This window comes from Cibotium barometz, chromosome 35 (genome assembly GCF_041138505.1).
Source record: "Cibotium barometz isolate CiBa-2024 chromosome 35, ASM4113850v1, whole genome shotgun sequence".
Classification (NCBI taxonomy): domain Eukaryota; kingdom Viridiplantae; phylum Streptophyta; class Polypodiopsida; order Cyatheales; family Cibotiaceae; genus Cibotium; species Cibotium barometz.
In genome coordinates, this window is record NC_141080.1 from 3,749,036 (window position 1) to 3,774,295 (window position 25,260).

Sequence of the window (25,260 nt, forward strand, 5' to 3'; positions counted from 1 at the left end):
CGGCAGAACAATTTTATTTTTGGCCGTCCCTGAGGCATAAACATCGCTGACAACATCAACCAAAACACCGTCCCAATCAAAGAGAGAGAGAGAGAGAGAGAGAGAAGGGAAGACACACAGAGCTCGACACTCTGCAGGTACTCCCTCGCTCTCTTATTGTAATTTGATTGTAATTTCAGAACTTATTTATCGTATTTCCTGCTCTCTCTGGAATTGGGTTTTCTCTGCGCATTTTACGTCCTTTTGTTGTTTTTCCAGGCTCAAATTTCTGTGAAGATGGCAGCGTCTGCTGATCTGGTCGATGTGAAGACCACAGACCTGATGACAGAGCTGCTTCGCCGGATGAAGTGTGCTTCTAAGCCAGACAGGCGTGTTATTCTCGTTGGTATTTTCCCATACACTTCAAAACCCAACTCCTCCCTGCCCCCCCGTTCCGTTTACAAACAACAACGCTCGCAGGCTGGATTGTCCAGAGCTTATTTTTAAGTATGAAAAGCTTGCCTTTCCTGCCTCAAGTTAAAACCAATTGCCATGGCCTATCCTCTTTCCGCCACATGTGCAAATCAGTTGTGGGATTGTGCTGTATCCTAGTAGTCTTAATAACAAGCTCCAAATTCTCATTTGTGTGCAGGCCCTCCTGGATGTGGAAAGGGAACCCAATCACCTATCATGAAAGAGGAATATTGTCTTTGTCATTTGGCATCTGGAGACATGCTTCGATCAGCAGTGACGGCCAAGACCCCTTTGGGATTGAAAGCAAAGGAGGCTATGGACAAGGTAATACTAAAAGCATGAAGCTTTACTTTGTTATTATCAGCTACAACAGTAACGACGGTAAGCCTGCATCCTCTTTCATGGCTCACTTGGGCGTGGTGATGGAAGTACAGGGGGAGCTTGTATCTGATGAGTTGGTGGTGGGTATCATTGACGAGGCCATTAAGAGACCGTCTTGTGAAAAAGGATTCATCCTTGATGGCTTTCCAAGGACTGTTGCTCAGGCTGAGAAGGTTTTAATCTCGTCCTTTTTCTGAATTTCCTTTATGTAGGGCCTGTAATACTTCGATGTGTATTGCAACTACCTTTAGACACATGTTATTTATAACTTTCTCTTTTCAACTTCAAATTGCAAAGGGCGGCTAGGAAATCTTTTGGTGCAAGATAATTTGCGTTTCTTTCTTGGATTTGATCGCTGCTTGAGTGCATGAGTTTCCAGAGGCATGATCAAGTTCTAGTGTGACATGAGTGGGGATGAGTACTCTCAAGGTTGTACTTTGATTTTTGTTAAGTTTGGAAAATAGCCTGAACTTTCCATTGGTATATCTTTGTGCAGTATTAGTGGACATGCATATTTCTTTTAGAGTCTGGGTCCAAGTTGTGGCCAGCTGGTTTATATCAATTCCTTCTATCCAAAGTGCTGCAATTGCTCAACCAGCTACCCCGTGTGTTTGTGTGTATGTGTGCTTGTGTTTTCTTTAGTTCTTGCCTTCATCATGGTTGAGTTTGCCCTTCACCTCAAGTGAAGTGACAGAAACTCAGTTTGATGGTTTATTTATGAAGATTTGTCTACTGCAGTGACTTCTTTATGAGCATGAACGTGTATCTACTCTTGGGTGCTCATGATGTGAGTGGGGATTAGTCTTTGCTATGCAGGATGGAGTTAATGATTTGGATCAGCTTGTGCATAGCGCACGCTCCTTGCATTGTTGGTTTAGGCAACATTTACTTAACTATTTACTTGATCTCTTAGAACAAAAGCAACAAACAGAATGCTGTGCACCATTTGTTATGTGTGGATGTTGTGCCTATGAGTGCTCTGCACATTTTACTGTTAGTTTTTTCTGGAATTACAAGCCTTGTATGTTACGACCCTGTATTTTTCCCTCTGGACAACAAGCAGGTGGGCACGGGCACGGGCACGGGCACGGGACACACAGTGTGGACAGGCATCAAGTTTGTGTATGAAAAGGAAAACCTATAATTGTGGCCAGCCCAAGTGTGAAAGGGGACAAAAAGGATTTTTAAAGTTATAAGGTTTTTAAACCTTTGATTGCTAAAAATATTATTACTATATTTTGAAAAGCATGTGTTTATTCTAAACCTTTGCTTTTGGCTTTTTTAATCAAAAGCGCATCGCTTCTATTTAAATCGATGGGTGGCGAGCATGAGGTGGCCGTATGGGTGGTCGCCGTATGGAACTTCAGGGGTGGCCGGGTGGGTTACGTGGTGCTGCTGCTGCCGCCTGATCTGCTGCTGCTGCCATCTGCCGCTGCCGCCATCCACCGCATCCGCCGCCGCCGCTACTACTGCAGTTGGCCGCTGCTGCCGCCGCTGCTGTCGCTGCAGTTGGCCGCTGCTGCCTGCTGTTGCTGCCGCCACAGCGTTGGTTGCTGCTACTGCCGTTGGTTGCTGCTGGGCGCTGTCAGGCAGGCTGTGAGTAGCTATAGGTGCCAGATGGGTTGCTGCCAGCAACACAGGACACCAAACAGGCTGCCAGCAACCATCAACCAGACATGTGGGCAGCCAAGCAAACGTCAGCCAGTCGGACATTTCTGATGGCCGGTTTCATGGTTCCATTGCCGGGATATCGTCGACTTTCTCAAGGAGGTGAGCCCGTGGTTGTCACATCAAAAGCTTCGACATGTGGAAACTGAAAAGGAAGTACAGGAGACAATGCAGGATTATGAGTCTTTGCCTATATGAGGTGAAGAGCAAAAGCTAAAGATGAAGCTCAGGAGAAAAGACACCAAGGACAGGAAGTAGTCAGCCAGTAACAAGAAAGCAGATGAAGTGTTATGGTGCAAAAGATAGGTTGAAGGCTATGACTTTCGACATTTTGTCACCAGTGGTATCTTCACGGAGGCTTCATGGATTCGGAAGGCAGCTTCTTTCTATGTTTAGCAGTGGTGATCTACTATGCTTCATTGGGGACTTGTGCTTACCACTTGGGTGGAGTACAAGCAGGTTTTGGGTGCTTGTGGATGTATCCGATGAGGCTCAGATGGAAGAGGAGGAACTTGATGAGGTTCTTATTCCCGAGCAGATACTGGCACACAAGGAAAGAAACGTACAAGGTAAAGTTTCCCATCGCTATCCTGTGAAGTTCAAGAACTATTCACCAATGGATGCGAAGTGGATGGAGGAGGGTGACTTAGCAGATTCACCTTAGGTATTGCAGCTTTATCTTGACGCCTTTGAGTTGGAGCCGACTCTTGCGACGACTCATTCAGGTTCAGCAGAGCATGGGTCTCCATGCTCTGGAGCATTGCCTGATGCTCAAGAGGGGGGTAGCACCTCCACTCCCTTGTTACAGACACGCTAGTTTTTCATCTAGGAGTCGCTTGGTGGCATCTTTGTATTCACTCGAGGTACTGAGGCTGACAGTACATCTGCGTATGGGACTTCTATGATATTGTGTACTAGTCACATGAGATGGTAAAGTTGGGTATGGTTCACAGTCGGCCGCACCATGAACTATAACTGCAACTAGAAACGGTTTTTGCCTTTGGAACTAAAGTATGATTGAGAAAGATTAGGATGTTGATCTTTGTCATATGGTTCTGGCTGTCCTTGACCACAGGATCGGTCAATTGGATTTTGAGATGATGCTATTTGTGGAGTTGGTCTCCTTTGGAATGGCATGGTTTGGTTGAGCTCAAAGTTTGCAGCAACCTGAGCTAACACTTCGAGACTCTATGAAGGGCATAAGTCTTGGGAGTAGTCCTAGAGTTGGTTTGGTTCATATATGGATTGAACTCTATTTGTGCATGTATTTATACACTTTCCGAGATATTATGGTATTCTGGTGCCATTGGATCCTGGTACCCTTGAGAATACATTGGGTAATACTTTGGATGTGTCAAGGTGAGATGCATGTATGTTGGAATGATACATCAGGTACTTTACCATGTTCATGGTGTATCACTGAGTGTGGCTCCTGCGGGATGGCCATAAGTAGAGTGTGTAAAGCATCAAGAGGGTCATATGTGGAAAGTACTTCGTGGATGTATAGTTTAGATGCATTGAGTGCTTTCATATGCTCATGTTGTACCATCAGTCTTGGGTCCTGCAGGATACCCATGGGTGTAAGGCTTGCGAGCAACCCTGAGACTGTTATTGTTATTCTGGAGTGGGTAGAGCATCTTGAGGAGCATATTGTTTGCGAATGCATATGTCATGCATATGTTTGTCTTATGTTGAATGATGCATGGTTTTGTTTTTGGCTAACACAGGTTACGTGTTTCCACTTGGTTTTAGACTTTTGCTTGCAGGTTACGAAGGAACAAAGCAAGAGTTGTTTGTCACTTTGACGTGATAGTGTGGCCTTATTGTTCAGGATGATTGTTTCATCACCCAGATGCACCGGAGGGGCATTGCTTTGGTCATATGGGGAATCCTTCTTCATTGGATGCTTACTGTGTTATTGAGTGCAATCGAGGACGCTTGCTATTTTTCAAGAGGGGGGTATGTTACAACCCTGTGTTTTTTCCTCTGGACAACAAGCAGGTGGGCACGGGCACGGGCACGGGACACACAGTGTGGACTGGCATCAAGTTTGCATATGAAAAGGAAAACCTATAATTGTGGTGGCTAGCCCAAGTGTGAAAGGGGACAAAAAGGATTTTTAAAGTTATAAGGTTTTTAAACCTTTGATTGCTAAAAATATTATTACTATATTTTGAAAAGCATGCGTTTATTCTAAACCTTTGCTTTTGGCGTTTTCAATCAAAAGCGCATCGCTTCTATTTAAATCGATGGGTGGCAAGCATGAGGTGGCCGTATGGGTGGTTGCCGTATGGAACTTCAGGGGTGGTTGCCGTATGGAACTTCAGAGGTGGCCGGGTGGTTACGTGGTGCTGTTGCTGCCGCCGCCACCTTAGTTGCTGTTGGTTGCTGTTGCCGCCTGATGTGCTGCTGCCGCCAGGTATGCTGCTGCCGCCATCTGCTGCTGCTGCTGCTGCTGCTGCCGCTACCGCCGCTGGCATTGGCCGCTGCTGCCGCCACAGGGTGATGTTGCTGTTGGGCGCTGTTAGGCAGGCTGTGAGTAGCTATAGGCGCCAAATGGGTTGCTGCCAGCAACAGGACACCACACAGGCTGCCAGCAACCATCAACTAGATAGGTGGGCAGCCATGCAAACGTCAGCCAGTTGGACAGTCAGGTTGATGCCAGGTGTGGGAAAGCGGTGCAGAGGATGGGCACACAGTAGTGAATTTGGCCAATATCTCCACAGCCAGACTGGACAGGTTTAGACCAGCATGATAGAAGCAGGTCTATGGGTTTTTGGCATCGTGATTGGATGGTGCATATATGTGGATTTATCTGTCATGGAAACAAGACATTGGTCTTTCGAGAAGAAACATGACTTTAGTATCGAGGAAACAGGTCTATGGTTATGGGATACAGGTCTATGGTTTATCAGATACAGGTCTTTGGTTTCGTGTGGAAAGCATGTCTTTGGATTCATGTGAACAGGCTATAGTTTTCTCGAGGTTACATGGAGGCTGTGACTATAGGAAGGACATATGGTTTGGTACAGCCCTACTGCTGTTTGGGAAAGGGTTGTGGGAATCCATGGTTGAGATGGAGAAGACCTTTTCAAGCAGGGAGGTGTTGTACAGGTGTGTCTTCTCTATGGAATGCCTTGCTGTAGTAACAAGAGTTCTTATTTGGAAAGTCCTGGGTGAAAAGCTAAAAGGGATCCTATTGTTAAAGGATTCGACAAGTTGTACTTTGTACTCTTATTTGATCAAGTAAAGAAATACCGCAAGGGGCGCCACTGCGTTTTGGGACAAATCAATCAACATCTCAACTTCCAAGATGCTACACTGTAGAAAACTTGGTCATACCAAGAATGAATGTCGCAATAAATCTAAACCAAATCTTGTTTGTGACTTCTATGGAAAAATTGGGCACGTTGCCATCACAAAAAGAAGCAGGCAAACTACATCGAGGTCAAAACTATCTCAGCAAAAGAAGTACTCTTCTAGAGAAAGAACCATTGTATTTTTTCACCCCTCTTGTCTCTATAAAAAGTGTGATGTGATTAGCCTCTGAGACCATATGATGCATTCAAGCTGAAATTTATAATGCCAAATTAGCATATGAGCCAAATTAGCCTAGCACAAGATGAGAGACAGGAAGAGTGAAAGCCTAAAAATCGGTGTCCTTGTACTATTTGCAGGAGCATTCTAGCTCCCCTGTTTGTTTTCCTTTTTTAGGTTCCCATGGGTGATGAAGTGTTTTGTGTGCGAGTGTTTATTCCACCGCCCGTTAGATTTCTAAAGGCCGGTTTCATTGTACATCATAGTTGCATGAAACGGAAACGGAAATGGCAATGGCCGGCCTCTGGGAAACGGAAACGGCTCAAAACTAGGAAACGGTGGATGCATGATACATAATATAAAAATAATGAAAAAATTAATAACTAGGGAAAAGTTTGAGGAGTATACCATCATAATTTGAAATAAATAGTAAGCAAAATTTGTAGAAAATCACTAAGCAAGCACTAGATGAGAGAAATCAATGGGTGTTTTTTTATTGGAGATTAGGAAACGGAGAAACGGAAATGTAGATGACGACTCTTGGGAAACGATTGTTCCGGGCTAGGAAACGGCCGTTTCCTGTTACTATGTTGTACATAGCGTGGATGGGACAATTTTTTTGCCCCGACCCAATTTTTTGTGTAGCAGATAGCAAAACAGTATAAAGAACTAATGTACACCTATTTGTGCTATGAAAGGGCTGATGGAGTAGAGAGTAAGAAGACTTGTGAAAAGCACAATCATACACACGTATTCTACTCTTAACTTGTTGAACTTTGAGAGCTCAAGTCCAAAATATACAACACAGAGAAGTATAAAAGGCTGTGTAGAAGCTACGATAGAACAACACTGAGATAGAAGCCCAAGTTGATGAAAGTCACTGCTTTTTATCAAACTTCTTATCTGGCTCCAACTTCAAGTGTGCACAAGTGAGGACTTGGCCGCTCAATCTGGAATGATTGATCGCTGAATGAGGGGGTTGAGGGCCTTCGAGCCCCTGACAGGTCAGTTGGGGGCTGTTGGATGTTAGCAGTCATCTTTTGTCTGCACACTACACATTAGGGCCTCTGTTGTGGGTATGCCGCCCATTTAGGCGTTCCTCCATTTTTCCCCACTTTTCGTATTTTTTTCCTGTTTTTTCATGGTCGTGGGGCTGTTATTTGCTGGCCGCCTGGAGCTATACTGGCTGACTTGAGCCTTGTACCTGGCCGACTGCTTGTATGCAGTCGTGGACTTGTCTAGCAGCCAGTCGGCTGTCTCTGGCTGACTGCTTGTATGCAGTCGTGGACTTGTCTAGCAGCCAGTTGGCTGGCCGACTAGCATAGGGGGGTGGTATAAATACCACGCCTACCCCTACTTCATTGTATCGTATCATATGGGATCTTGTATATAGTAGAGTTCATATAGCTTCTATCTCTCTCTTCTGCATTTGTTCTTCCACACCTAGTTATGCGTTTTCAGGCTGGTGGTTCTCTCTTGCGTTTGCTCATCTTCATCGTGGAGTCTTGTTGCGTGTGCTCTCAGCTGTTTGTCTCATATCCGTTGTGTATTCCGACATAGTATCAGAGCCCTAGGTGGAGACATTGGAGAGCTTGTGGGATTGTTTCTTGAAGACCTTGGAGCTTGCGGGAGATTTGAAGAGCTTGCGGGATTGCTGGTTTTTTGGTGCTGACTGGAGATCTCTTGGGCTGTTCGGGACTTGGAGATTGGGTAGAAGGCAGCCATCACCGTCGGACAACCACCTTGCATATTAGTTGCAGCCTCTTCTTCATTTTTTTCCCACCCACCCTCCCTTCACAAGACCAAAGTAACCACCAGACAGACTTGCTTGAGATGGCTGAGAAGCACGTGAAGATCCCTACTCTCCCCACGTTCCTGGTGGATCGACAGTTGGACGGGACCAACTATGGCATCTGGAAGGTTATGATGGAGTCTTATGACTTTGCTGATTTCATTATTGTTGGTGTTCCACGGCCAGAGTTGGAGGACAGGGAGCTGTTACCCTCTACTTGGAAAGAACAGGAGGCTTAGGCATAGTTGTGGGATCGTGTCAATGCCCGTGTGCGTTCCTTCATCTTCCTTAATTGCACACCATAGGTGATTAATCATATCAAACATATGACGCTGGCCAGAGGGATTTGACAGCATTTGGCTTCTATGTATAACAGGGTATCACCCATGAAGTGGATCTCTTTGGAAGTGCAGATGCGAGTGATGGATCCTGCAAAGTCTTCGACGATGTGGGAGCATATCAACAAGTTGCAGGCTCTTCAGCAGCCATCACTTTGCTGTCTCATCTGACCTCTCAGTGCTCAGCTTTCTACTCCTCTTTGATCACCAGTGGCAGGCTCAGCACCATCACATGGGAGGAGCTTGTGCCTATGGTCCTGGACCAGGAAGAGCGTTTTACGAACCCTCCACAGGGCGGAGGTTCTGAGGCCTTGATTGGCCAGCGGTCGCAAGGTCGCAGTAAGGGCAAATGGAAGTCTTCAGAGGAGAAGTCTTTTGAGCAGGAGCCCGACTTGGATCGTGACACCTTGAAGGCAAAGAGGACCTGTAACAATTGTGGCGAGAAAGGCCATTATTGGAGAAAATGTCCTAAGTGGAGCACTGAGAAGGGTGCAGATTCCTCAGCAGTAATTGTGAAGACTCCAGCTTTTGTGCACTTGGAGATTATGGACACCGGCGTTTCATCTTCTTCGAGCAGGGAGGCGGTTGGACTCACCGCTGGGGACACTCGGGAGTCGATTCTTCATAGTTTTGCTTCCAGGCACATGACTCCTTCCCAGGTGTTATTACAAGATCTTCGAAGGCATGAAGGTCACATCGTGATTGGTGACGAGTCCACTATACCTATTCACAGTGAGGGCAGGTTTGAGATCATTCCTGATGGCAGAGGGGGGAAGCATTCCTCCCAGGTTCTTTTTGTCCCGTCTCTTGGTTTTCCTTTGTTGTCAGTGCATGAGGCTTGCAAGACCAGCGTACGGGTGGAATTTGATGAGCATTTTGTTGCTCTACGGGACGAAGTAACAAGCGAGGTTGTATGGGAAGGTGGAGTGGAGAATGGCATTTACAAACTCTCAGCACTCTCTCTTATAGGTTCTCAGTTAGGTGATGTGTGGCAGTTTCGTCATGACCACTTGAATGTGGATACGCTGCAGCAGGCTTTCTGAGACCAAATGGTGGATGGCTTGCTAGATGTTGGCAGGAATAGGCAAGGACATTCCAGTTCTTGCGTTCGTTAGTCAGAGGAGCCTTTATAGGTGAACTATGCTTTGATGTCTCGTATCATTCGGGACAAAGAGGCTCCTGTAGTTGAGGAAGCTCTTTCCCAGGGGACTTGTAGGAAAGCCATGCAAGTGGTAGATGTTGACTTGCAAGACGAGGTGTATGTTGAGCAGCCTCCAGGCTTTGAGATTCCGGGTTCAGAGGGGGTGGTTTACAGGTTTCGGAAGGCCTTCAATGGTCTTTGGTAGGTTCCTAGGACTTGGCCCTGTTTGGTGTCCTATTTTAGCCTCTAGGGCTGACCATGTCAGCTAGAGGGGCTGGTCACCCCTTACTTATTTTTACCCATATTTTATGCCCATTTTATGGAGTCTTGGGCACCTTTTATCCTAGTCGTGGAGGTTTTTTCCCTAGTCGTGAGCTGGTCGGCTGCCTACTTCTGGGCATATATATAGCCGGCATACCCTCACTCCTTTTTCATTGCTTAGCATTGTTTGCTGCAGTCCCTCACATATGAGTTCTTCTCCCCTCTTGCTCGGGACACGTATTCTTGGTTGATGATATTGAGAGCAGGTCTATACCTGTGTTTCCTCTCCATCTCTCTCTCTCTCACTCTCTCTCTTGTGTTTCCACTTTCCCTTCTTCCGCTGTGCATTCGAACAATCCAGACACGAGGAGATCTACATCAAGCTATGGTTTTACCCTTCGCTTTGGAGCTGTTTCATGGAGTAGCAAGAGGCAGCCAACTATTGCCTTGTCGTCTATCTGATATGGTCTAGTACCCAGATCCAGTCCCAGACAGGCGGACCTTATTGTGACAGCCGGTACGATAACCATGAAAATGGCCCCGTCCCTGGTAAGACTATACGAACAAATGCCTGAACGAGGCAGAGTACCGGGCTGCATGTGGTGCTGCTTGCGAGGTGGTGTGGTTGCAGAGGTTACTTGGCGAGATTGGGTTGCCCCTGGCGGAACCCACGGTCATCCGGAGTCACTTTGTTCGTGAAATTTTTTTTGCTGATGACATCTTGCGAGAGTTTTGTTTGACGGAAGACAATGTGGCAGACCTCTTCAGGAAGGCTCTACCTCAGGTGATGCTCCGGTAGCACTCTAGCTCACTGGGGTTGGTTCCACATCCATGAGCTGAGAGGGGGTGTTGGCAGTCATCTCTTGTCTGTACACTACACATTAGGGCCTTTGTTGTGGGTATGCCCACCCATTTAGGTGTTCCTCCATTTTTCCCCACTTTTCGTATTTTCCCCCTGTTTTTTCATGGTCGTGGGGTTGTTATTTGCTGGCTGCCTGGAGTTGTATTGGCCGACTTGAGCCTTGTACCTGGCCGACTGTCCCCTTGCTGGCCGACTGCTTGTATGCAGTCGTGGACTTGTCCAGCAGCCAGTCGGCTGTCTTTTGGTTGGCCGACCAGCATAGGGGGGTGGTATAAATACCACCCCTCCCTACCCCCACTTCATTGTATCGTATCATATGGGATCTTGTTGAAGGAGATAGTGCAAAGGAGATTGAGGGAGTTGGACAAGATCACCTTTTATAATACCAGTAAAGCTTTACAATGGCAATGGCCAGCACTGAGTGTTGAACTATTTGCAAGGGAAGTGGATGAATGAGTGAATAATGGGAAACGAATTACAAGAGTGGGAGAATTGGGACTCGAAGGCGCATTCTGTGCTTGTGCGGACCATCACTGAGGAGGTCTCACCGGCAGTGCAACTCTCACCAATGCTCATCGGGTATGGTCAAAATTGGAGGATCTCTTTGCTCGAGATTCATCAATGAGGGCAGTTACCTTGCAGGGGTAGCTCTACGGTTTGTTATTCCCTGAAAACAATTCTCATGAAGGCCAAGGTTATCCATGACGAGTTACTGGCTATGGGTGCTGCTTTGTCCTCTTCTCAATTGGCTGCTCTTATCCTCACCAAGCTTCCTCTGGACTATGATGTGATTTCTCGATCTTTTCGGTGCCAGGTCATATCCACTCGGTTGGATTTTGATGATCTTAGCTCCCTACTTTTGGAGGAGGAGTCCGTTCTCGTCTTGCAGGGTAAGTTAAAGGTGTTAGTCAACAGTTCTAACCAAGCACTTTCCTTAGTTTAGAAGAAAGGTCGGAGTTGCTGCCTTACTTGTGGAAAAAGAGGCCATCTGACCAAAGATTGTTTGTCCAAGAAAAAGGACAAGACCAAGGGCAAGTCTTCATCTCAGAGAAAAGGCAAAGACACGACACAGGATAGTGATACAGATTCTAGTACCACTTCTAGGGTTCCCAGGGTGCTTCCGGCTCAAGAGAACCTAGATGGTGTACTTCTCTACTACACATGCAGTTCCCCCCCATGTGCTTCCAGCCAAAAGAGGCTTGTGGGCGGGAGAGGGGTTTGATTGCAACTCCACTTACTGGTGCATGGGAACCATGATTTGGGGTTCCAAGCATTAGACATCTGGCAGGACATGGTTATCTTTGGTACAGCAAAGATTATGAACTGGATCTGTTCCAAGTTCATTGTTCGAGGCTTTTGGGACGTGATGTGTTCCGTCCACTGTTGGGGATTATGGGCGCGGTGTGTCCAGCAGCTCATCATCTATTCTTGGAGTTCACTGCACACTTGTGTAGGAATCTGTGGCTAAGCAAAGTTCTTTGCTGTTCGTGGTGGCATCTTGTTTCGAGGAAACAGGTTGGCGGGTGCTCTCTCTGAGGTGATTCCAGTATTCGCAGTGTTGGAGGGTCCATGGTTGCATCTTCATCGACTTATTTTCTTCCGACTCTTGTACACTATGAGCTGCAGAGGGGGTGTTAGAATTTGTGCATCTCAATGTTTTGGGGATCTACCATTTATTTGGTATTTTATCTATGTTCTCCTATTTATTTTGTCCAGGGCCAGTCGGCCAGCCCTAGAGGCAGTCGGCCAAGTCCCTACTGATAAAATACAAAATAAATGGTAGATCCCCAAAACACTGAGATGCACAAATTCTAACACTTGTATATAGTAGAGGTCATACAACTTCTCTCTCTCTCTCTCTCTCTCTCTCTCTCTCTCTTCTGTGTTTGTTCTTCCACACCTAGTTCTGCATTTTCAGGCTGGTGGTTCTCTCTTGCGTTTGCTCATCTTCATTGTGGAGTCTTGCCGCGTGTGCTCTCAGCTATTTGTCTCATATCCTCTGTGTATTCCGACATTGGACTGCTGGTGTGGGCTGTTTGATTGCTCATGCACTGGTTGATTGAAACTGCCCATTGATCTCCTGAGTGTCCCTTGCATACAAGCACAGACAAGATGGACTTCTGCCACTAATGGCAGATAGAGCTTAACATTCCCCACATTCTCGTCAAGCTAGTGGCCACTAAAAGGAAAGAGCCATCGAGCTCTACAAAGACCGAAAAACTCTCTTGCTCTGCAATAAGAGCCAAGAACAAGGCCTTGCAAAGGCTGAAAAAGAAGCCAAAGCAAGAAAGGAGAAGCTGCACAAAGGCATCTCACCTTCATCAACATGGCGCAAGTCATGGACTTGGAAGACGTTGGCTCAGCATGACCAGGGAGACTGCATTTGAATAGAATCTGGCCCTGGGTAACATAGATGCTAGCCATAATCTTATGTCTCATAAGACATGGTGTTTGCTAGGTAGGCCAACACTGAGTCCTAGCCAGGCTAAAATCGTAATTGTGGACTCATATGAAGTTTCTTGTCTTGCAGTTTTTCTATCGTGTCCCACATTGGAAATAATCCCTTGGAATGGAAGTTCTATGTGATGCCTGTAGGGACCATGCATGAAGTTCTTCTTGGACGTGGATGGATGGGGCATAACAAATGCCAAATTGATCGGGATTCTAGGACCGCAATACTACAATTGTCCTTATGATAGACTAAGAACCAGAGTCCTTAAGACCTCGAAGGGAGGATAGAAATGCTTTCGAAAAACAAAAGCTCTTCTTAGACCCAAAGAAAAGCTCGCCTTTAGCAATGCCATTAAAGAAAAGAGCCATGCTTCAACTAGAAGCCGAGGTAAGTCACCCTGTTCTATGAAAAGCCTTGTGTGAGCTGGTGATTACCTCAACATCAACTACCCCCTATGAGCAACATTGCTATTACATTATTCACTAACCCTAGTGACCTTGCAGAGAAAGTTTGTCATGAGCCAACAATCACTAGACCATAGAATCCTCAAAGCCATCATCAAGGTCGTCACAAGTGGGGGGTTCTTGTAACCCTCGGGTGGGGTTGAGCACTTTTGGAACACTATGCGTATTAAAACACTTAAATCACTAAAAAATTGGACACAACACATCACAAGATTGCAAAGTTGAAAACTGAAAATACACCTCAATGAGCCGGAATGATTGGCCCCTCCCTCAAATAAGCTTTCTTATCTTCGAAGACAAGATTACAAACTTCACAGGCTTTCAAAGCTAGATGTCCATGCACAATGGAGTGAAAGCAATTTCAAACACGTGTCGTTGTTGATGTTTTTGCTCAAGTGTTGGATCATTGCTAGCTGCTCCAAGTCTCTCCTCTGCTTCCGCTTGTTGCCTTCAACTATTCTCTCATGGTATCAGAGCGCAGGTTCTCAGGCTCTCGCTTCTAAACTTTACAGGAAGACTATCAGCCAGTGTTTCCTTTTCCCAGTCCCCCCTCCATGCAGTTTAATGCATATCATTTTTTGTATTTTGTCCCTACGCCGGACTAGTGGTAGCACCGTGCACTTGCTCCATTAGCCTCTCCCTTCTCTACTTCATCGCGCATCGGGTGGGCTCCCATCTTCACCCGTGTGCCTTGATCTCTGGAAGGAGTATAGTTCTACATCTTTCTCTCACCTCACCTAGCATCGAGGGAGGAGTGGGCACCCCCTAGGTACCTACTTGCAGCCTTTCCATTGTAAATTCAAGAGGGGTTCCAACTCAGAAGATTGCCTTGGAGAATCACCTTGCCAACCTGAAGATCTCCGATACTGCCAACATCATGGATTCCATCACGGAGTTTGTTACCATCCAGAAGCAGTTGGTCTCTTTGGGGAGCAAGGCTATTGATGAAGACTGTGCTCATCGGTTCCTTGCCATGTTCCCCGAAACTTGTGGTTCTGCAAAGAAGCCCACCAATTACACCTCTCCGTCTACCAACCAATCCTAGAGTTCCTCTTCCACCAAGGAGACGATCTTCATCGGCATTGAGGAGCTTCCCCGTGGACTCACCTGTTTCCGCTTGAAGGAGATAGCACAGGCAGAAGCATAAACAGTAAACATATGAGAGAGTGCAAAGGAGATTGAGAGAGTTGGACAAGATCACCTTTTATAATAGCAGTATAGCTTTACAATGGCAATAGCCAGCAACCGAGTGTTGAACAATGTGCAAGGGATGTGGATGAATGAGTGAATAATGGGGGAACTCCTTATTGTTGGTCGTGTCCTCTCCCGGCTAGTTTAGGTGTGAACCCAGCTTACTCATGGGCACTTTTTCCCTGTGACTGGACATAGGTTTTTTCCTCGTGTAAACACACTTATGTGTGTTGGGCACTTAGCCTTAGGCTTTTTAGTACTCACTTGTACTTTCATTTCATATCATTATTGAGTACATCTTTTCAAGCACTCACGTTTCTTTGTGCTTGAGGTTGTGTGTGTGTGTGTGTGTGTGTGTGTGTGTGTGTGCGCGTGCAGGCTAGCTGCCCTCCTAACCAACATTGGTATCAAAGCAGGGTGCTGCTTGGTTAGGGTTACACATCAGAGCAGGGTTACCCCCATTGCCCTTGAGCTTCTCCCTCCCGCTTCAGCCTATTGTACATCTTTTCCAGCACTCTCACGTTTCTCTGTGCTTGAGGTTGTGTGTGTGTGTGTGTGTGTGTGCAGCAAGCTAATCACCAATAGATGTAGTGATAGCTTGTGACAACACTAACATATACATCAACACATGACTAAGTTAGAGAACACGCAATGATGAGCCAAAATGGTGACAAGAGCCAAAGTTCACAAAGTAACACTAAGCTTGAATTAGACACAAAGTGCATACAACAATGCTGGAGCGCTCACACACTTGAGAAGGTGTAGAGACCATGCTTTTATAGGCCCTGGGAAGGGAGGCGCCTAGATCAAACCCACTTGCCCAGTTGCCCCTCTCATGCCACCTAGATGAGGTGCCTTGAATGATGGTCAATGACCATGGGTTACAAGCTAACCCATGGTTTACACCTTAGCCCATACACTAAGCATAAATGTATCCAACCCATGGATACACACAAAGTAATGGATGTAGATCAACATATTCTCAACACCCTCTCTTGATCTACATCTATACGACGCAGGGTGTATAGATCAAGGAACCACATAGGCACTTAGTACCACAAAGAAAAAAATACTTTCACAAAGAAACTAACTTTCACAAAGAAACTAAAAAGCCCAATCTCAATCAACAACAAGATTAGCCTCCTCTTCAGATTTGACTTTGACTTTGACTTTGCCTTTGTCTTTGTCTTTGTTGGTGCTGGTGGAGTTTCCTTTCTCTTCATTCTTCTTCTTTTTCTTGCAGTCTTTGATCATATGTCCCTTTTTTCTGCAGTAGTAGTAGATTCTTGGAGTCTTCTTTTTATCTTGGTCTGCAATCAAAGCCTGTTCACCCAATAGCTGAGGTGTGGTTGAAGACGATAAACTTGCCTCCATTCTTGTTTCCTCTAAGATTAAAGAGGATGCTGCTGAAACAAGTGTAAGGTTAGGTTGATTTGAAATGACTGAAACACATTGTTCAAAAGTTGGAGGCATACTATATAGAAGCTCAAAGACAGCTTCTTCTTCTAAGATTGTAACTCCTGCTCCAGAAAGCTGGTCGATGAGACACCTAAGATCATTCATGTGCGTGGCAATGGATGTCTTCTCAGTTTTTTCTAACCTATAGAGACGTTTCCTGAGAAATAGTCTTGTTGCTGCATTGGTGTGACAAAAAATTGCTTTTAGTCGAAGCCAACCTTCATGAGCACTAGATGCTGAGCAGACCTAATGGATTTGATTATCCTGAAGACCACTTATGATGAATGATAGCGCTTTTTGCATCGCTCTCTTTCCATTTCTGTATTGCCTCTGGATTTCTTGCTGTGGGTTTCCTTTCAGTCCCACTTGCAAGACCCCATAGATCTTAACGCTCAATGATGAGCCAAAATGGTGACAAGAGCCAAAGTTCACAAAGTAACAATAAGCTTGAATTAGACACAAAGTGCATACAACAATGTTGGAGCTCTCACACACTTGAGAAGGCGTAGAGACCATGCTTTTATAGGTCCTGGGAAGGGAGGCGCTTAGATCAAACCCACTTGCCCACTTGACCCTCTCATGTCACCTAGATGAGGTGCCTTGAATGATGCCACACTTTTACAGGCCCTGGGAAGGGAGGCGCCTAGGTCAACCCACTTGCCCACTTGCTCCTCTCATGCCACCTAGATGAGGTGCCTTGAATGATGGTCAATGACCATGGGTTACAAGCAAACCCATGGTTTACACCTTAGCCCATACACTAAGCATAAATGTCTCTAACCCATGGATACACACAAAGTAATGGATGTAGATCAACATATTCTCAACACCCTTCTTGATCTACATCTATATCACGCAGGTTGTGTAGATCAAGGAACCACATAGGCACTTAGTACCACAAAGAAAAAAATACTTCCACAAAAAAACTAAAAAGCCCAATCTGAATCAACAACAAGATTAGCCTCCTCTTTAGATTTTACTTCGACTTTGCCTTTGTCTTTGTCTTTGTCGATAATGGTGGAGTTTTCTTTCTCTTCATTCTTCTTCTTTTTCATGCAGTCTTTGATCATATGTCCCTTTTTTCTGCAGTAGTAGCATATTCTTGGAGCCTTCTTTTTATCTTGGTCTGCAATCAAAGCCTGTTCACCCAATAGCTGAGGTGTAGTTGAAGACGATGAACTTGCCTCCATTCTTGTTTCCTCTAAGATTAAAGAGGATGCTGCTGAAAGGCATACTACATAGAAGCACAAAGACAACTTCTTCTTCTAAGATTGTAACTCCTGCTCCAGAAAGCTGGTCGATGAGACACCTAAGATCATTCATGTGCATGGCAATCGATGTCTTCTCAGCTTTTTCTAACCTATAGAGACGTTTCCTGAGAAACAGTCTTGTTGCTGCATTGGTGTGACCAAAAATTGCTTTTAGGCGAAGCCAACCTTCATGAGCACTAGATGTCGAGTTGACTTGATGGATTTGATTATCGCTAAGACCACTTATGATGAATGATAGAGGTTTTGCATCGCTCTCTTTCCATTTTCGTATTGCCTCCGGATTTCTTGCCGTGGGTTTCATTTCAGTCCCATTTGCAAGACCCCATAGATCTTTATCTATTAAGGCCATTTGCATTTTGATGGCCCACGTGTGATATTTGGTGCTATCAAAGCGGTTATTTCTATCAAAGAACCGACCCTGGTGACTTGACATTTGGTCACAAAGTCCCTCTCTAAAACAAATACCCTTTATAGTTGGAGGGTTATTACAAATATGTTGTTTTTATCCAATTTCACCAAGTACCTTCCCCATACAAGTGCATATTTTCACATAGAAAGGGTGAAAAATCCAAACTTTTTGCTAAGTAGTAGTAGTGAGATTTGTGTGATTTTTTGATTTTGGGTTTTTTAATTTTTTCTTTTTGCTTTTGCGGTTACTTGACTCACAAGAGCTAGGCATCGCATGATTTCTTTATAATGATAGGACTATTACAAAGAATGTTTTCTCACAAAGGAATCCTTTTTTTCAGCACTAAATTAGAAGTGCCTCATTTGAACCACGTAGTATAAATCCACGTAGCATAAATGAGGATGTACACAATAGCATGTGCACCACCCTTTAGTTAGATGTAAAGGCTTTAGTTAGATGTAAAGGTTTTTAAACCTTCAAGGGTTAAAATAGTATCTTTTGCTGTTAGTGTGTTGGCGCTGTTTACTGAAGGCTGTTGAGGCCACATGGAGAAGGTTGGTGACGCGTGGAGAAGGTTGGTCCTAGCTGGTGAAGCTGTGTAGAGAAGATTTGGCCGCTTCTCAAGATTAGCTCTGGTCGTAGCTGGTGAGACCGCGTGGAGAAGATTTGGCCACTTCTCAAGATTAGCTCTGGTCCCAGCTGGTGAGGCTGTGTGAAGAAGGTTTGGCTGCTTTTCAAGATTAGCTCTGGTCCCAGCTGGCACAGTAAGGACTTCATTGAAGACGGCCCACCGAGTTGCACCTCTCAGAGCTGGCAGAGAGGGTCTCTCCTCCCAAAAAGATGTTGGGAGTTGAAGCCTCGTTTCTCAGAGTTATGGTGGCAGAGCTGGCAGACAGAGTTGCGCCACCCACAGAGATGTTTGCCTTTGAAGCCTCGTTTCCCAGAGAGATGATGACAGTGTTGGCAGACAGAGTTGCGCCACCCACAGAGATGTTTGCCTTTGAAGCCTCGTTTCCCAGAGAGATGATGACAGTGCTGGCAGACAGAGTTGCGCCACCCACAGAGAGATTTGTTGTTGAAGCCTCGTTTCCCAGAGAGATGATGACAGATGAAAGCCCACCTCCCAGGTAGCCTGCTGCGTGAGGTTGTGTTCCAAGCACAGTCGCCGTGTAGCTTTAGGAAGACTCACCTCCCAGGCGGCCTCCTACCTGAGGTCGTGCACCATCGCTGGCAGAACTGGCAGTAGTGTGAGAGCTCAGGACTGGCAGTAGCTCAGGTTTGACTGGCAGTAGAGAGGAGACTTTGCAGTAGTGATGAGAGGAGGAGCAGCTTTAGACATGCACAGTCTTGGGTCAAAGAAAGGCAAAAGGTGGCTGAGATGGAGATTGCTCGCACTCTCATAGAGTGTAATATCTCCTTCAATGTTTTGAGGACTGACCAATGGAAGAGGATGGTCATAGCTATAGCCCAGGTTGGACACACGGAGTCATGGTCAGGGCTTGAGTACAAAAAGATGCGCACCACGATGCTTGATGAGCAAAAGGCCTTGATAGACAAGGCATTGGTGCCAGTGAAAGCAGGTTGGCAACAATTTGGCTGCACTATCATTTCGGATGGCTGGAGTGACACACGGCGACGACACATCATCAATATTCTTGTCTCTTCATGCCTTGGTACGTATGTCTTATGCGCTCTGGATGCTGGGAAGGTAGGCGAATGCATCATTGCTGAGAGTATCTATGAGCATATTCGCCAGGCAATTGTTGAGGTTGTTCCAGAGAATGTGGTGCAGGTTGTAACAGACAATGCTGCTAATTGCAAGGCAATGGGAGACATGGTGGAGGCGGAGTTTCCTCGCATTGTGTGGACTCCGTGTGCAGCCCATTGCCTTGATTTGCTTATGGAGGACATAGGCAAGCTGAGTTGGGTGCAACCCACAGTTTCTGATGCCACGAAGATCACTACATTCTTCAGAAAGAAGCACCAGGCATTGGCTATCTTTAGGAGCCACAAGCAGCTAGATATGGTGCGGCCATCCAAGACAAGATTTGCCTATATGTATTTGGTGCTACACAGGCTTTTCAAATTGAGAGATCCACTATTACAGACAGTTGTGGATCCAAAGTGGAGAGAGATGTATCATTCACAGACAGAGCCCACCAAATACATACAGAGACGGATACTGGATGAGACCCTCTGGACGGATGTGCAAACTCTCTTAGTGGCTTTGCAGCCAGTATTTGTACTTCTGCGAGTCACAAACATGGAGGGCTTCACTTTGGGCTTAGTGTACCACCTCTTCATGCAGATGAAGAGTCATATTGCAGCGTGTACGTCCCTGACACAGAATTGGTAAGTAAAATCTTGATTCTTGATGGCCGATTACAGAATCTTGATTCTTGAGTCTTGACTTACTAATTGCTTCACTTCTCTGTTCATTTTACTCTTGCAGCCGAGATGATATATTGGCTATTGTGGATTATCGATGGGGGTATATGAGTCGCCCCATTCATGGGATGGCTGCATTCCTCCATCCTTTCTACAAGACGCCACTTCTCTTTCATAATAGGGAGGTGCTCACCTTACGAGATAGGTACATTAATAGTATGTATGATGTGGAGCAGCAATTGGAGATTGATGCGGAGCTCTGCACAGCTGGGTCAACAACTTGGGACCCTCATTTGCTAGAGCTGTTTCTCTTAGACCAGAGGCCACCAAGCTTCCTCTTACTTGGTGGCTTATAAAATTCAGCTACATGAGGGACCTGCAGATGCAGAGAGTTCTGGCCGGAGAGGTGCCTGGAGAGGGAAGCTGCCTATTCAGACTCCTCGAGCACGCGCGAATGAGGCCGTTCGCCTCATTCACACTACCCAGCAGGATGATGTAGAGGCAGGGACAGGGACATCTCAGGCAGCCCACCCACCTGTGCCCATGATGACAGGGCCTGAGTATGATGACGAGGGCAATGTCATCACGGAGGGTTATATGCTTGATTCTCCAGGGTCATCTTCCTCATCGGATGATGAGTTTTGATTTGGATTACCTTAGTTTTGATTTGGTGTTGTATGGACATGGCACATTTTGTCATTATTCATAGACTCATTTTCAAATTTCATCATTTTTTGATGTGAATTGTGAGTTGTCACGACTCACTTGTGACAATGTGACTTGTCTTAAGTAATAAGTATTAAGTACGATTAACTTATTAAGTATGATTGACGACTTGTGATTCTAATTTCTCTTTTTGAATTAGTAGGTTTGTGACCTTGTTGTGTCTCTATTTCGAAAGTTTTATATGTCAATGTGGACATGGATTGAAATTTTATGTAGGTGGTTGAAATTTCTGAGATTTTATGTATTTTTATGTATTTTTACCAATGGTACGTATTTTTACGTACCTTAAATTTTTTTCCGTACCAAACAACGTACAATACGTACGGATCCGTACAGTACATAACGTTTGGTACCACCTTGGAGAGATGTGTGGCAAGAAGCCTGCGTAAGGGAAATATATAGCCTTCTCCAAAAGCTAACTTTAGCTTTTGCTTTTGCATTTTTTTTAAAATTGGTTATATATATATATATATATATATATATATATATATATATATATATATTCTATTTTCTTAAAAAAAAAAGAAAAAGAAAAAAAAACACTTATAAAGCAATACTTGGGTTTTGAAACCCTTTATTAAGGTTTAGCAAAAAAAAAAACGAACGCAAGGATAACTAGACGTGGGTTTTTTAATAAAAAACGAAAGCTAAAAACCCCACGCGTTTGTTGTTCGCTTTTGGTTTTTTTTTTCCTTTGCCACTCGCTTGTAATTAGCGCGGCCCGTCTGACACCCGTCGGCCTGCGTGGACCACCTGTGAACGTCGCCTGTGTGCGCCTGAAGTTGCCACCCGACTGCTGCGTGTGCCTTTGGCCGCTTGCGCCTGCCTGCGCATACCAGCCCACATGCGAGGCTTGCCTACGAGCGCTTGTCCACGCAATTGCCTGCGTACAAAAGCAGTCGCGTGCTTGCGCCTGCACACATACTTGCCTGCTCTGCTTACGTGGACTGTGCAGCCACTCAAGGGCCACTTCTCTCCCTCTCGCTCTCTCATAGATTCGCACAGCCAATAGGCTGTTCTACTTCTCTCTCACTTCTTACAACAGCCGAGTGGCTTTTCCTTTTTTCTCTCTCAAACTGTTCACACAGTTGCAAAAAACACATCCAGCCTTCTTCTTTGCAAAGCAAACAACCCAACTAGACCAAAACCTTTTCACGGGTTCCCATGATGAAAAAGCAACATGCTGAAATTGAAAAAACAGCAGTATGCACAGAAAAACAGCAAGCTTCTCGAACTCATACCTTTTCTTGGACCTCATCTTCTCTACCTACCGACTTGCTCGTTCATGAGGCTTGCTCTGATATCACTGTCAAATCCCCATAGGATCGCCTCGTAGAACGCTCCTGGTACAAGACTCGAAACCTGCAAACAAACCAAGCAAATGTGAAGGGGGTGCAGGCCTGACTCACCTCCGAACCTTGACAGCCGTGGGCAAGCCCACAAGTCTTGGCTGTCCCCTCCGAGCCACGACCTAAGCTAACTAGATGGACGTACCGACCAATCTCTACGTCGTGACATCCCATACCGCCACGAAGCTACCCTTGCGGGCCTCGAGACTGCTGTCGGCCTCGGCTACATGAAGCAGGTGCACGTCTGCACTAGATCCAGGCTCCTGACCATAGAGCTCTCACAAAGACACGCGAGACTCTATATGACTAATGACTAACCTTGGCCACCCTTTTATAGGCTCTTGGCCGGTCATCGGGCGTCCACACTTGGATGCCCGCCCGTCCATACTTGGGTGCCCGCCCGTTAGTCTATCCCTAACTCAGCTCGCCAATCAGCTTGCCTAGCTCCAAGCTTCCCCAAACCTCGAAGCTAGTCTTGTGTGCGTGTAGCACACGGTAGATACACATTGTGCACATGACAAAACCATCATGGCTAGATCCAGGCATGGTCCACTAATGGATAGGTTGTTTTAAGACATGAAATAAATCTGTGAAGTAATCTCTCTTTCCAATAAGATCTTGGTTGTTGGACTATGCACAAGTTGTCTGCTGTTGATGCTGGAAGAGCCTCTAAAGCGTCCGGTCTCTCCTAGCCTGACAAGCAATGTGCTGGCTTCGAAGGCTGATGATTCCTCTAATTGGCTACCTCACCAATGGTAGAGCCTTCTAGGTTCCCTAGTACGTGCTTGGCTCAGAGGTATCCATTAAATACGGGTGACGTAACAGGAAAGCATAAAAAATTAAAGATGTTGTTTGTGCCAGCATTGCAGGTCAATTCAAGGAGGTACAGGGGTGGTGTTTTCAGACCTGCTTGGGTTTTTAAATTTTTGGAGTTTCGTTGTGCTTTGCGTAGGATGTTTTATATTCGTTATGTCAACAACTGAATTGTTGTGCCTGCAGCTGGACGCAATGCTAGAGAAGCAGGGTGTAAAAGTGGACAAAGTTCTCGACTTTCAGATCGCGGACTCCATCCTAGAAGAGAGAATAACTGGTCGCTGGATACACCCAGCAAGTGGACGATCATACCATACTAAGTTTTCCCCTCCACAAGTCCCAGGCATAGATGATGTAAGTAATATGCCAAAGATTCAGGATTTTTCTGTTTTTTATGGATGGATTGTCTGGTCTTTGGAATCGGTTAAATTTGCTGGGTTTTCTGAATCACAAGTTTGTCATTTGGTGTGGGTCTCCCAAATTTACATTGGATGTTGCGTATGATGTCATTCACACTTACATACTTGCATGCATGCATGCCATGGCAGATGCGCATACATATTACATACAGGCATCCATACATACGTTCATGTATGCATGCATCCATTCATGCATACACATACATCCTCACATTCATACTAGCATACGTATTCACCCATACGTACATACATACATACACACCAATGCATGTATCTATACAAACAGGCATGCATACAAACATGCATCCATCCATACACATATGTGCAGCTTACATACATACCTAATTATATATATTCATGTGTGTGTGGCGTACGTACACGACACACACACACACACACACACACACACACACACATGCAATGCATGTATATGTGTACACATGTCTGTCAAAAGTAGCTTTTTGTAATGATAATAAAACCAATGCACCTTTGCAGCTAACCGGAGAACCATTGATTCAACGCAAGGATGATAATGCAGAAGTTTTGAAAAGCAGGCTAGAGGCATTTCACAAGCAAACAAAACCTGTATGTTTGTAAAGACATTCAATCCTTTTTTAACAGCCAGATGCTTGTGTATATTTAAATGAAATTATTATGATTCAAATCCCTTCCATCCCTGGTTGTTTGCAGGTAATTGAGCATTATGTGAAGAAAGGAATAGTTGGTGCCTTGCATGCAGAGAAAAGTCCGAAGGAGGTGACAGCAGAGATCAGTGAGGCTATGAAATAGTTGTTTTTCTCGTCAAGTGGGCCACCTAGGCAATATGACTTAGAGGAGATAATCATGTTTTGTTGTGGATTAGAGGGGTCAATTTCTGACAAATTGTCAGATCGGCTTTATCTTTGCTTGTATCCAAGCCCGGGGGTTAATGATGATAAGCCATGTGTTTAGCTTTCACAGTACTGTTCTAAGCTTTTCAGGTTTCTTAAGTTTAGCTGACTGGCATAGGCTTCATTTTGACATTATTGTGTTTTTATGACAATTCCGAAGCATGCAGAGTTTTGAAGGAGAATTTTGAGCCAATCATCGTGCCTTAATCACCATGGTTGGTGTCATTCTATCATTGGTAATTGTGTTGCATAACCATGCCACCATACACCTCTGGCTGTTGGAGTTGGAGATTAGAGGCTTTTCTCAAAGAAAACTCCAGAAACCTATCACTTCTAGCGACTAATCTTCAGAGAGGGGTTGTGGCAAACAGCAAAGAACCAAGTGATGTGCAAAACTCTACTTAAAATTCAAGCTTGTAATAGAACCATGATTAATCTATAATTTTGCATGCCATAAAAAGTATGCAATTATATTTTTAATACTTCTATTCGATGTGTTAATATAAGGTATATAATAGGAATAAAAGCATACAAACAAACAAATAAACATAAACCTAAACCTGAACACAAATGCAAACACACAAAAAGTATATTATTATTAATGCTAGCTGCAAGTTGGGGTCCACATAGGAAGTAGTATGTGGCACAGAATGGAGGTATATGTTAGGAATATTGTTGAGTAGCATCAACGATTATCAACATACAAAAGTTCACTACTATTGAAACATGAAATATCAAATGTGCATGCTTAGGGATTCTGTAAGGCAAGAGAAATTTGAGTTGTGAGTTTGAAATTAAGTTGAGTTGCCTAGATGGGCATGTGCTTGTATGCCCAAATGGTCCTATTGAGATGCAACCCATGCTCGAATATGGATACGACAGACGGACCATCATAGAAATATCATGCGTTTTGTGCAGTCGGTAGCTTTGCATCCTCCTATCTATTCTCCTTTTGGCATAATGCATTGATTCGTCAGTCCTCTAATTAGGCTTGGTA

The 25,260-nt window shown here is 45.0% G+C and overlaps 1 protein-coding gene across 1 annotated transcript; it reads left to right on the forward strand.

Moving 5' to 3' along the window:
* On the forward strand, positions 1-24,496 carry LOC147618067 (adenylate kinase 4-like). Its single transcript, XM_086775310.1, has 7 exons — positions 1-137; positions 259-385; positions 632-777; positions 888-1,007; positions 23,141-23,308; positions 23,869-23,958; positions 24,064-24,496. The coding sequence occupies exons 2-7, from the start codon at positions 277-279 to the stop codon at positions 24,160-24,162; spliced, it is 732 nt and encodes a 243-aa protein (XP_086631436.1). The 5' UTR covers positions 1-137; positions 259-276; the 3' UTR covers positions 24,163-24,496.
* Positions 24,497-25,260: the final 764 nt, after the last annotated feature.

Excerpts from the sequence above, each read along its gene's own strand:
- LOC147618067 (XM_086775310.1), top strand. The coding sequence starts at position 277 with ATGGCAGCGTCTGCTGATCTGGTCGATGTGAAGACCACAGACCTGATG. Across the intron at positions 386-631 it reads CAGGCGTGTTATTCTCGTTG|GCCCTCCTGGATGTGGAAAG; the intron begins GTATTTTCCCAT and ends ATTTGTGTGCAG. Across the intron at positions 778-887 it reads CAAAGGAGGCTATGGACAAG|GGGGAGCTTGTATCTGATGA; the intron begins GTAATACTAAAA and ends ATGGAAGTACAG.